The sequence below is a fragment of the Aegilops tauschii genome, chromosome 2, assembly GCF_002575655.3.
Source record: "Aegilops tauschii subsp. strangulata cultivar AL8/78 chromosome 2, Aet v6.0, whole genome shotgun sequence".
Classification (NCBI taxonomy): domain Eukaryota; kingdom Viridiplantae; phylum Streptophyta; class Magnoliopsida; order Poales; family Poaceae; genus Aegilops; species Aegilops tauschii.
In genome coordinates this window covers 376,027,071-376,039,769 of record NC_053036.3, presented here as the reverse complement: position 1 = coordinate 376,039,769, position 12,699 = coordinate 376,027,071, and the positions used below count along the sequence as shown (strand labels likewise).

The window sequence follows — 12,699 nt, the reverse complement described above, 5'->3', positions numbered from 1 at the left end:
TTGTCGTTCGCTGATCTGATCGCTTTGGGGCTTTTTTATTTCTTTTTTCCTTTTCACACCTATTCATAGCTTTTGGTCTTATGACTTTGCTAGTCGTTGGTGTGTTTTAGCGTTTGTGTTGGGTTGGCTGTGTGCATCCTAGTTATGCAGAGGCCGGGTGTATGTTCATTATATTGTATCCTCTTGATGCTTCTTTTGAGCCAATAAAATTCACCCTTTGTCGAAAAAAACCTCACCACTCCAAGTCCCTGAAGTCCTCTATCCATATGCTCCTCAGTGTAAGCTTGAATCTTGCAAGTTCAAGGGTTCTGTTTCGCACTACTTTCCATAACATTTTTTTTGAAAGGTTCTTTCGTCTTTTATATATAGTGCATCAACCAAAGCGTGGTGCAAAGTCAATGCAATAGAAATCAAATGGGCATGACTTTGCAATTACCAAATTTCTTTTGAGTTAGTATGTAAGAGTGTTTTGCCCTTAGTGGCGACTTTAATAAATAAATATAAACGTAGTACTTAATTTGTGGAGGAGAGGCAATCGTGCTCCAATAATTGACAAGCCAATCACCAATGGTTACAATGATTCCATGTGTATGTCTGCCGTGCCGTTCTCATCTCACCTTTCTCCGGTACAAGTCACTTCCCAGTTGCTTCTGGCTTTGATTGTGCTTCCCACCTTTGAAAATTCGGTTCTCCTTGCTTTAATTGTGCCCTGTTTCGCCTTCGTCTCGGCTGGCTCTTATATGGCCATAGGACCAGCTGCAGCTGCATACGGCATGCTCTGTTTCTGCATGGACAACCTCGCCGTCCGGCTCCCGTGCACGTTGCCGCCGGCAGCCGTGATCCTTGCGCGCGCCGTCTGATCGCCCGGGTGTTTGGAGCTGTTTCTGCGGCAGTGCCTGCGGGTCACCGCCAGCAAGGGCGATGCCTCCTCACGCGCCTTCCTTCGAGAAGAGCTGCTCCGGCGACCGGCAAAGGCAGGAGGCAGGAGGGCAACTGCTGCGAGGCCCGGGGCAGCGGTCGGCGTCGTTCCACGGGCGCGGGGCGGAGCAGCGGCACCAGCTGCCAAAGCAGAGGCCCAAGACGCAGCCGGACCTGCTCGCCGGCGTGAGGGGCAGGAGCTTCCGCGCCGCGGACGGCGGCGAGCCGCTGGCGGAGCTGGCGGTCCGGAGGACGCCGAGCAAGGTGCTGGTGAACGTGACCGTGCAGAGGAGCCTGTGGCCGCTGCACGTCATGGCGTCGGCGGAGTGGAGCGTGGCGGACCTCGTGGCCGCCTCCGTGGGGATCTACGTCAAGGAGGGCAGGCGGCCCTTGCTGCCGGCGACCGACCCGTCGACCTTCGGCCTACACTACTCCCAGTTCAGCTTGGAAAGTAAGTCTGTTGCACCTGAAGTCCACAGCACCCTCTGTTTTTCATTCCAGAATTGCACCACACAACTATCAAAGTGGAAAGCCAGCACAAGCCCAAGTAGTCAGTATTGGCCAAGCTGGCCATATGCCGGCATGAACTTGGTTCGAGAATAGCCGGCGAGATGAATCAGACCATTTGTTTCCTCAGAAAACCCCTGAACTTATTCAACAAGCAATGCATGGGCCCATGTGTCAATGGTCTGTTTTCCCTTTCTCTTACTCGTTAGCCCCACTGACAGTATCAAGTCAACCATTGATCCTTTAGTGAGCATGATCTGCATCGTTCAGTAAGTGAAGGATCATTCACTGATCATGTAAATGTTGTGGACTCATTGGTCAGGTTTGGACCCGAGGGAGAAGGTGATGGAGCTAGGGTCCCGGAGCTTCTTCCTGTGCCCCAGGTCCTCTTCGGCCGCCGTCCAGACCTCCTCGTCCTCCTGCTCCTCCGCCGGAGCAAGCGGTGTCAGGAACGCCGGGGAGGCGCCTACGTCAGCGGGCGAACCGCCGGCCTGGCTGCGCTACATGCCGTTCTGGCCGACCATGTAGCGAGCGGGCACACTTCATCATCCATGATGATCACTGCCCACCCTCGGTCCATGTCTCGAATTGGTTTGGCACGCAGAGCTTCAGGGGATAAGACCGTAGCGTGCTGGTGCCTGATAGTATCTCGTTGTTTAGGCGGAAACGTCATGATCCACTCGGCTCAGCCACGCCAGATTCAGATAGTAGGAAATATCAGGTGCGTGATTAGGACAGTTCCCGGGACCGTGCCCGGGCAATTAAGATTGTTATAGACTACAGGAAGCATGATGTGTAATTATTGAATTTTGTATCTGATTATGGATGCAAGTAGAGGAGATTGACCGGCCATGTATGGACGGATCACATATGCAAGTGGGCAGGAAACTACGTACTACTGGCTGCTCTTGACCCCCCCCCCCCCCCCCCCCCCCCCCACCCTCTTGCGTGAAGAAAGATACAGTTGCAGATGCCACCGTCGGCACATTCTTCTGGACCAAAATCGACGAATACTCAAATCTACTTAATCGTCAGAACACGAGACAGCTAACGAAAGATTAAAAGAACATCTGAAATCATCTCTCGCATTTTGTTGACAAATCTCAGCAGCAACACATTAAGGTTCAGGAGTTCGGAATGCCAGACTGGGACTACATGCCTACTATGTAATGAACCACCTGCGGCCACAACAAAGGTAACAAAACAGGTTGCATTCAGTAAGGCGTTCTCCGTCAAACAATATTCGATTCTAAGCAGGACACAGTTCCACAGTAGTGCATCATCCGGTTCTCTAGCTGGTAATGTTTGATGCGAAAAAGAAATGACAACATCGCACAGCACACTTGCTGGACAGCCATCACTCATTAGAGCACGGAAGGAAGAAAAATGCCTTTCTCCAATACAGTACAACACTACAGCTCAACAACAGCGTTACAAGTTACTACTAGAGCACAATACAACATTCTGTTGACCTGACCTAACGCCATACGCAGGCATAAATACGACTTTATACAAGGCTCTTCAACTAGTCTAACCATCACATTACAGACAGATACTACAAACAAACAACTTCTCATGGCAGAGCCGCTACAAACAACGAGCACCCGATGCAAATCAAGGTGTGAGCCTTCTCTCCGAGGAACATTACCATCTCTCCCATCCACAAAGATCCATGCAATCAACGAAGATGCACGCTGCCGTGAGAGAATAAGAATGTCCCAATGCTACAACAAAGTTAACCCCCCTTGTGAATTAAGTTATCCTTCCTGACTGGTCAACTAACGTACCTACTTGGTCGCCACAAATAGCTCTGGACATGTTACCAGGCTCTAACATGTTAAAGATGACAACTGCAAGAAATGAACACACACAAATCATCTTATGTATACTGCCAGAGGAGGCGCTAAACACAACTTTGAAATGAAAGATTCATAGAGAAACTAACCAGGAATATTGTTCTCCTCACAACATGTAATTGCTGTCATGTCCATTTTGCTGGTTCCTCTTGCTGCCAACTCCCTAAATGAGATGTGCTCAAATGGTGCACTACCGTTGCTCCTAGGAGGACAACCATATTCATCATCTCCAATGACACCTTTAAGGACAACGTCTGCATTGACTGGTTGACAGCACATCTGGTTAGATTTCCTCTCCATAAAAGCTGATGTTCTCTTTCTCATAGAAAATAAAAACAGCAAAACAAAATACACATTTAGGCAAGAAAAGATGTTAGCGCAAGCTAAATACTGAACAGGCCTGTTAGAAATAACAGGATGGAGTTTGGGAGAGGATTAACCGACATACTTTCAGAAGCTCTCAGTGCAGCAGCTGTATCTGTTGTAAAAAGTGGATTTCCTGTACCAGCACCAGTTCCACCAAAGATAACAACCCTTCCTTTTTCCAGATGGCGGATAGCTCGCCGCCTTATGTATGGTTCTGCAACCTCTTGCATCATCAGTGCAGTCTGGACTCGTGTCTCCACACCTATTTTTTCTAGTGACGCTTGGAGCAATACTGCATTCATCACTGCTGCCATCATTCTGAAAAAAAATTTCAAAGAGCACCATAAATACATACACATGTGGCCAACCACGGAAGGAAAGCTAGGATCCACAGGAAAAGTGTAATGCAAGCCTGATGGTCAGCATGAATTCATGTTTTCTAGCTAAAGATGTAGAAAATAAGAACAAACCATATGAAAATTGAGCTCCATTGGTCGCTGTTTAGTAGGAAATCACAGATGTGAATGATTGATTGTCTATTGAAACACTCAAACAAAAGCTACCAAGTCTGATGCACTGAAATAATGATGGGGATTGAAATGAAGAAGATCAAACAATAGTCTGTACCGTAGTTGTCAGTCTACAGCTAAGGATTATACGTAGTAAAGATCAAAAGAGCAAACCACAATTCTCATATATATTATTTGGGATCAGCGGCACATGAAATTGCCCAACTTAAAAAAATAATGGGATAAAAGGTCTAACCTAGCCTGGCAGCTTGCTCAGGATCACCTACCAGAGAGGACTGTTTGGTACTGCCCCCTCCCCCCGAAAAGTTTACAGATTTCGACGCGGATTAAAGGTGGAGTTTAGATTGTTCTGATATCTTGTTTGATCCATTGGGGGAATACGGGTTAGAGTTAGTTGATCGTGACTGTACGAGAATACCCTTTTTAATTAATTTCAAGATTCATGCATACTTTTAGGGGGGATTGCTGAAGCAAAACTCTATACAACGTAATAATAAATATACTTTAAACTAAAACAACTACTTCCAGTTCTTAAGCTTGGTGAGTCACTGAGGCTCTGGCTATGTCAGTAAACATTTGTAGCTTCAGTGTAATGTATAATTCATACTGGCACTTGCAATATATATGCCTGGTTGCAAATCCATGATACATTAAAACGAGCATGTGAAGAATAGTTCCAAAGTAGTTTTATTGACACACAGATTGGACCAGCCTCAACCAATCTGTGCACTGGAACAAAACCCAAGGAAAAGCTATCATCCGGCTTAATTCTAACATAATTACCCTAATATAGCTGGCTCCATATACTACTCTGTTTCTCATCTTGGTATGCAAGCAGCCTAACTCTTTTAGATTTGAGAAAGCTAACAATGACATGATTCCGAGATAATTACCCAATTGGATGCGTTGAAGCTCTATCAGTGCCAGTGGCAGCAACCCAAGAGTCAGCGCAGAATACATTCCGGCCTCCCATGAGAATAGCCACCTGATTGGACAAAATGCAATATTAGCTTGGCCTGTATCGCTTGATATTTACAAAATGTATGTCTAGAATAGTAGAATGAATGTATTCTATTTACCTCAACACCATGGCGGCATGCCACTTGAACTTCTCTGGCAATCAGCATGATCACCTGGCAAGGTCACAAGGCTCTGTGTGAAAAATTCAGGAGAGCAATGAACAAGATCTGCGCATATCTAACAAATACTTCCTCCGTTCCCTGATATAAGACCTTTTAGCTATTTCAACATATCGACTACATACATACTAAAATGAGTGAACACACATACTAAAATGTGTCTAGATACATATGAGTCAAGAAAAACCTAAAAGGTCTTGTATTAGGAAACGGAGGGAGTACTACCTTAGGGTCAACATTATGAGGAGCTTCTCCAGCCAATGCAGTCCCCCCAATCTTCAGAAGTACCCTTTTCCATTTCGGATTCGAGAGAGGAGTCGATCTGGAATAAGGAACCATGGTGGTAGTGTGGCCAGTGCCGGAAGAAGGGTACCTGCAAGCAAAGATAAGCATCAGCTCATCTCTAGACTCTCGACCATTAGATCCCCAAACAAATGAGAGCAAAGATGTAAAAATGAGCCACCTCTTGTTGCTGTGCTGCTGCTGTTGCCGCGGCTTGTCGTCGTTGGTGGCCGCCGGCGGCTTGGGGGTGCCGGGCGATGGGGAGTTGCCCATAATCTGCTCCATTTGCTTGTACCAGGGCCAGAGGCTGGCCGAGGCGGAGCCGGCGATGCGTTGGCACTCTACCTTGTACCGCTTCTTGAGGTTGTCGATCTTATTCTTACACTGCTCCACGCTCTTGCCCCCGCTGCTCTTGCCTTGCCCGTCGGTAACGGCAGCGGCGACGTCCTCCCAGTCCCGCCCCCGGAGATTCCCTCGGTTGAGCTGCTCGAACCGGTCCATGTATGCGTCGAGGAGGCTGCTGATGGCGCCGTCCGTCCACTCCTCCCGATCCTTCCGGTAGTCCGACGAGACGGCGCCGCCACGGCCCTTCCTCCCCCCGCCGCTGATGTAGGAGCAGTACTCGCCCCCATCGCTGAACTCCTCCGCGCGGTCCCTCCGCCGCTTGGTGTGGTGCGACGCCTTCCCGCGGTCGGAGCTGTGGTTGCCCTCCTCCCGGGCCGGCGCGAAGGGGCCGGGGCCGGCGCCGGAGCCCGCGGCCGGGGCTTCGACGAAGCAGAAGCCCTGGGCCTGCTGCGGCGGGGCCGGCTGGGCGGAAGGCTGGGGAGCGGGGTGGGCGTCGTCACCGAGGAGGCCGAAGTCGTCGTCGCAGGAGGCCATGGGGTGGCGGCGTTAGGGCTGCGCCGCGGGCTCCGCTCCCGGCCACGGCGGCGGCGTTAGGGTGACGACGTTACCCCCGCTCGCTGGCCGCTGGGGGTGGGTGCCGGTGGTACGCAGGTTATGGTGATGGGGAACGGGCGCGACCCACGGAACCGTTACGGCTCGCTCACGGCTCCGTGACCTTGCCGCGTTACACGTTGCCGCGGAGTGGGCCCCTTCTTCCCGGAAAAAAGCGAAGCGGACCCACACAGGTCGGTCCAATGCGATCACTGTGAGTGGCAGGCAGACTGAAGTACCGTTTCATCAGGCCCGTTTGAAGTTTGAAATTTGAGCTGGTCCGAAAGACCCAAAAATCTACTCCTATTGCAAAAAGGAAAACACCTACTCCCTCCGTCCTTCAAAGAGTGTGTTTTCAACTTTATTGCAGAGTCAAACTATCTTAAAGTTTGACCGAGTTTGTGCAAAAATATATCAATGTTTGTGAAACCAAATAGGTATATGCTGAAAATATATTTTATTATGAATTTAATGCTACTAATTTGATGGCATAAACGTTGGTGTATTATTGTATAAATATGGTCAGATATAAAAAAGTTTAATTTTTCAACAAAGTTGAAAGTACACTTTTTCAAGCACAAAGGGAGTACATATGCAGTCAGTTCTTATTTTGTACTACCTCCGTCAGGTATTTGTGGGGCCCTTCTTATTTTATGCTAAAAATTTACTATTAATTTCTAATAAAATGTAAACTATAAGTCACAAAAATTATACTATCGAAAACCTATTCCAAATACAAATCCAATAATATACTTACTGTATCATATAATTTATATTTTGATAGTTTACATACGGTCAACATTTGGCAAAAAATACGAGGGGGCCAATAAGCCGAGAAGAAGATAATATTTCTTTGCTTTGCTTTCTTTTATTTGTTTTGGTGCACAACTCCACTCAGGGCATCTTCAATCGGCGTACCCCAAATCGGGCACACTAATGATGTGTTTGGTTATCTTCATTAGGCTCAACTAAGCTTGGTGGATGCAAATTTGGCCCGTTTGGTTTCCCGTTTTCACTGTTTGGCCCGCATTGCATGCTTATTAAAACACCTCTGAGCTAGGCCCAGCCGGAACGGCCGAATCGACTGTTTTCTCCCATCCAGGCTCGCAGTGTGCAGAGGAGAGGAACGACGCGTCGAGCTGATGCGAGGAGGGGATGGTGTGAGCTCACGCGCATGCGCGAAAAAGCGGCTGGAAGAATTAGGCCAGCTCCCGCCGAATTAGACGCCCTATTTGGCTCCCATCGGATCACATCTGATTTCCCCGCCACCATTTCCCTCTGCGCGCTCTCCGTCCCGGGCGATTTCGTCGACGACCAACAGGTAAGCGGTGCATCTTCTTCGATCGGCACTAGACGACAGCACTTCTCATTCTTCTCTTCTTCGACGACTTTCTCGTCAACTCCCTGCTCCCTGATGGATGTAAGTTCTATCAGCCCTTCCCTATTCATTGTAACTTTGATTTGTGAGCATGTGCTAAGGATAGATTTATGAGAACTAGTAGCATTGCAGAGTGTCGATCTGTGACTATGTGATGTTGTGGTAGATAGTGATGATGAATCGCTAGAACAGTAGGGTTTGGTAGTCCGATTCTATGACGTTCATGTTGTTTTCCAGTTCAGGTTCGATGATACTATATAGTAGATCTGGTCATGACATGTAAATCTGAGCATGTGCACTCCCGTAGGATGCTAGGGTGCTAGTTTAATGCTTTGAACTCATTGGTAGCATGCTACCTGTGAACTGTGTTGGGATTTCCCCGAAGAGGAGAGGATGATGCAGTACAATAGAGATAAGTATTTCCCTCAGTTAAAAACCAATGTTATAAATCCAGTAGGAAAACCACGCAACACCTGCACACAAATAACAAATCCTTACAACCCAACGAGAACAAGGGGTTGTCAATCCCTCGGCAGCTATGCGCAAGATTAAATTGTGTAGTAATTGATAGATAAATCAAACAAAAATACAAAATAAAATAAATAAAGTAAAATTGCAGCAAAGTATTTTTAAGATTTTATATATGATAAAAGTAGACCCGAGGGCCATAGTTTTCACTAGAGGCTTGTCTCTTGAAAATAGCATACGGTGGGTAAACAAATTACTGTTGGACAATTGATAGGAAAGCAAATAATCATGGCGATATCCAAGGCAATGATCATTTATATAGGCATCACGTCCGAGACAAGTAGACCGACTCTTACTTGCATCTACTACTATTACGTCTATAGTATTAAGTTCATAAAGAACGGAGTAACGCCTTAAACAAGATGACATGATGTAGATAAAGTAAACTCACACATGAATAAACCCCATCTTTTTATCCTTAATAACAGCGATACAAATACGTGCCATGTCCCCTTCTGTAACTGGGATTGAGCACTGCAAAATCGAACCCATTACAAAGCACCTCTCTCATTGCAAGATAAATCAATCTAGTTGGCCAAACTAAATCAATAGATTGGAGAGAAATACGAAGCTATAACAATCATGCATAAAAGAGTTCCGAGAAAACACAATATATTCATGGATAATCTGATCATAAACTCACAATTCATCGGATCCCAATTAACACACCGCAAAAGGTGATTACGTCAAATAGAACTCTAAGAACATCGAGGAGAACATTGTATTGAAGATCAAAAACAGAGAGAGAGCCATCTATCTACCAACTATGGATCCGTAGGTCTGTAGTAAACTACTCACACATCATCAGAAGGGCAGCAAGGTTGATGTAGATCCCCTTCGTGATTGAATCCCCCTCCGACAGAGTGTCAGAAAAGGCCTCCAGATGGGATCTTACGAGAGCAGGAACTTGCGGCTGTGGGAAAAGTATTTTGGCTGGCTCTCTGTTGGTTTCCCGATTTTAGAGAATTTATAGAGGCGGAGTTAGGTCAAACGGAGCCACGTGGGCCCCACGAGCCACCTGGGCGCGCCCTGGTGCCTCGTGGGCCACTACTCTGGAGGAAATATGCCCTAGAGGCAATAATAAAGTTGTTATTTATATTTCCTTATATCATGATAAATGTTTATTATTCATGCTAGAATTGTATTAACCGGAAACTTGATACATGTGTGAATACATAGACAAAACAAAGTGTCCCTAGTATGCCTCTACTTGACTAACTCGTTAATCAAAGATGGTTAAGTTTCCTGACCATAGACATGTGTTGTCATTTGATGAACGGGATCACATCATTAGAAGAATGATGTGATGGACAAGACCCATTCGTTAGCTTAGCATAATGATCATTAAAGTTTTATTGCTATTGCTTTCTTCATGACTTATACATATTCCTTTGACTATGAGATTATGCAACTCCCGAATACCGGAGGAACACCTTGTGTGCTATCAAACATCACAACATAACTGGGTGATTATAAAGATGCTCTGGGCCCTCTCGGTGTTTGTTGGGTTGGCATAGACCAAGATTAGGATTTGTCACTCCGAGTATCGGAGAGGTGTCTCTGGGCCCTCTCGGTAATGCACATCATGATAAGCCTTGCAAGCAATGTGACTAATGAGTTAGTTGCGGGATGATGCATTACGGAACGAGTAAAGAGACTTGCCGGTAACGAGATTGAACTAGGTATGAAGATACCGACGATCGAATCTCGGGCGAGTAACATACCGATGACAAAGGGAATGACGTATGTTGTCAATATGGTTTGGCCGATAAAGATCTTCGTAGAATATGTAGGAACCAATATGACACTACAAAAAAAGACACTTCCGTGATGATACGTGTTTGTCACGGTAGGTCACGTTTTCTGTCATGCATGTACATCCATGACGATTTTATGACAGAATCAAGATAGTCATACCTGTGCTATCGTAGAAGTGTTCCATGACATTACCAAAATTATCATCACGGAAGTGTCCACTTCCATGACGATAAATCGCACGTCATGGAAGTGCTTTCGTCAAGGGTGACTGACACGTGGCATCCACCGTAACGGGTCGCCGTTAAGCTATCGGGTCCGGTTTTGGATCCGATAACCCGCTAACAGCCCGGACCAATGAGGATTTTCCACGTGTAAAATTCTCATTGGCCAGAGGAAACACATGTTGGCTCACCGGTGGGACAGATGTCGTCCATTCATTGGACATGATGCGCCTATGATACGTCGACACGTGGCACGGCCCAACAAAGGACCATTTCGGTGAAAAGGCCGGCTCGTTTGACTTGGTCAAAAGGTAACGGGCCGGCCCACGGAAAGCCTGTTAATGGCCTGTTCGTATATAGCCCATTTACGCCCCGCTAACTCACGACCCGTTACGACCTATCGGAATTAAGCCCAATAGATTCATCTGGGCCGTCCAATATTATTCCAGCCCATTGTAACTTCCGGCCCATGTATGGCCCATGATGTCTTTCGGCCCATACGAGGCCATTTGTACCTCTTGGCTCATTAACGGCTCGTGGTGAATCTGGCCCGCAATGAACAGTGTACCCCTTTATTCCCATTAACGGCCCATTATTCTATTGGGCCGTTTTCCAACCCGTGTTATCTTTCGGCCTTCTCAGGGCCCATTTATTCTTGGGCTCATTTCCAGCATTCGGTTACTTACGACCCGTTATTGGCTTTTTCTGCTTGTGGGCCAAATTCAGCATGCGGTTACAATCGGCCCGTTAATCCGTTGGGTCGTTTTCATAGCGTCATCAAATATGGCCGATTAACGACGGCCCGTTATTGTCGGCCCATGAACGGACGATTCCAAATCTAGCCCGTTTACGGCCCATAATGTGGTCTGTTATTGGCCCATGTTTGGCCTATCGATCATACGACACATAGAAGGCCCATTGATGCTACGACCCGTAGAAAGCCCATTGTTTCTACGGCCCTTAGAAGGCCCATTGTTTCTACGACCGTAGGAGGCCCATGGTAACTACAGTAAATATGTAGCCCATGGTTATTGTGGCCTAGTTTTAAAAAATGGGTTATTGCGGCCACTAGCAAACCGTGGAAAAAGAACTGCACTGACTACAAGCAAACAAATAAACAAGACAACAAGAAATAAATAAGCAAGCAACTTACGCTAGGCTATCACGGCTATTACACATGTTACATCCACTGGGCATCAAAGTTTGCCACTAGTGCAAATATAGGGAACAAAGCAGCATATCATATACACTGGTTGTCAAAGTTGGCGACCAGTGCAAATAAACGCCGCAGCAAAACAAGTCCAGAACTGAAACCACTTCAGAAGAGTTCAAGAAACAATATCCTGGGTACCCATAATGCTGGCAAGATGCTTAGCAAGCTTATTAACTTTCTCTTGTTTGGCGCTTAAATCCTCCAGCACTTGTTGTTGCACCAGAAAGTATGCATCGGAATTCTGCAGGGACTTCCTCAGTCCTTCGGCTTCCTGTCGCATAACATCTGATCAATGTCTTTCAACTTGAAGTTGAGACTCAAGAAGCCGAACTGATTCAGGCAGCGAGTTCGAAGAGCTGGTGCCAGCAGTAGTAGCCAGTAACTCGAACACTACATCAAGACATGACTTTGGGGTTGTCTCAGTGTCTTCAATATAGTTTTTATCAGCTTTCTTGGAGACCAACAGGGATGTCTCACTATCTTGAACCTTATCTGCATTACTTCCTTTACCATTGCATAACGGGGCACTCTTCTCCAATATTTTATCCGCGTTCTAAAAGAGAAACAAACAAACACATCACATGTTTACAATGTAGTATATGAAACTCATTTTGGTAAATCAGTTCAGTAGTAAGGTGGACAAGATAACAGCATGAAACAAACATATATCTTTGTAGTATGGTCACTGTATGGTCTATATAATTCTAGTTTACGTTGCCAAATCAAGATGGATACAGTTCGAATCATATCCATTTAAGACAAAGCAGCATAGACAGAATATAAGTGTGGGAAACTACATGGCAATAACAACACTTGTAATGTGCATGGCATGAGAACATAACTGTTTATTCAATTGAAACTGAAATCAACATAGAGCAAGTTACAATAGCAAACACGTTAAAGAAACAGGTTTTAAACATACCTGTTGCGCCGTTGGAGTTTCAATTGCATCCTTCAAATTTGAAATTAGTTGGTATGAGTAAATATAGTGATGCAAGAGCAAAGTAGTATGAACCATAGCTACGGAACCTGACCTGAGAACAATTCTTCTTCTGCTTTAAGCGTTG

General features: G+C 46.1%; 2 protein-coding genes across 3 annotated transcripts; one reads left to right on the top strand and one right to left on the bottom strand.

The window, feature by feature from the left end:
• The first annotated feature begins 520 nt into the window (after positions 1 to 520).
• On the top strand, positions 521 to 2,294 carry LOC109744457 (uncharacterized). The gene is made up of 2 exons (XM_020303577.4): positions 521 to 1,369; positions 1,748 to 2,294. The coding sequence occupies exons 1-2, from the start codon at positions 922 to 924 to the stop codon at positions 1,951 to 1,953; spliced, it is 654 nt and encodes a 217-aa protein (XP_020159166.1). The 5' UTR covers positions 521 to 921; the 3' UTR covers positions 1,954 to 2,294.
• Positions 2,295 to 2,799: 505 nt separating this feature from the next.
• LOC109744472 (uncharacterized) lies at positions 2,800 to 6,618 on the bottom strand. 2 transcript variants are annotated; one of them, XM_020303594.4, is made up of 7 exons: positions 5,780 to 6,618; positions 5,542 to 5,689; positions 5,257 to 5,310; positions 5,071 to 5,162; positions 3,730 to 3,965; positions 3,371 to 3,544; positions 2,800 to 3,275 (listed from the first exon to the last, which is right to left on the bottom strand). In XM_020303594.4, exons 1-7 carry the CDS (start codon positions 6,475 to 6,477, stop codon positions 3,178 to 3,180), a joined length of 1,500 nt encoding a protein of 499 aa, XP_020159183.1. In that variant the 5' UTR covers positions 6,478 to 6,618; the 3' UTR covers positions 2,800 to 3,177. The 2 variants fall into 2 exon arrangements, with proteins under 2 accessions (XP_020159183.1, XP_073364710.1); XM_073508609.1 differs by lacking the exon at positions 2,800 to 3,275 and having other exon boundaries at positions 3,371 to 3,596; positions 5,780 to 6,584.
• Between the last annotated feature and the right edge of the window lie 6,081 nt (positions 6,619 to 12,699).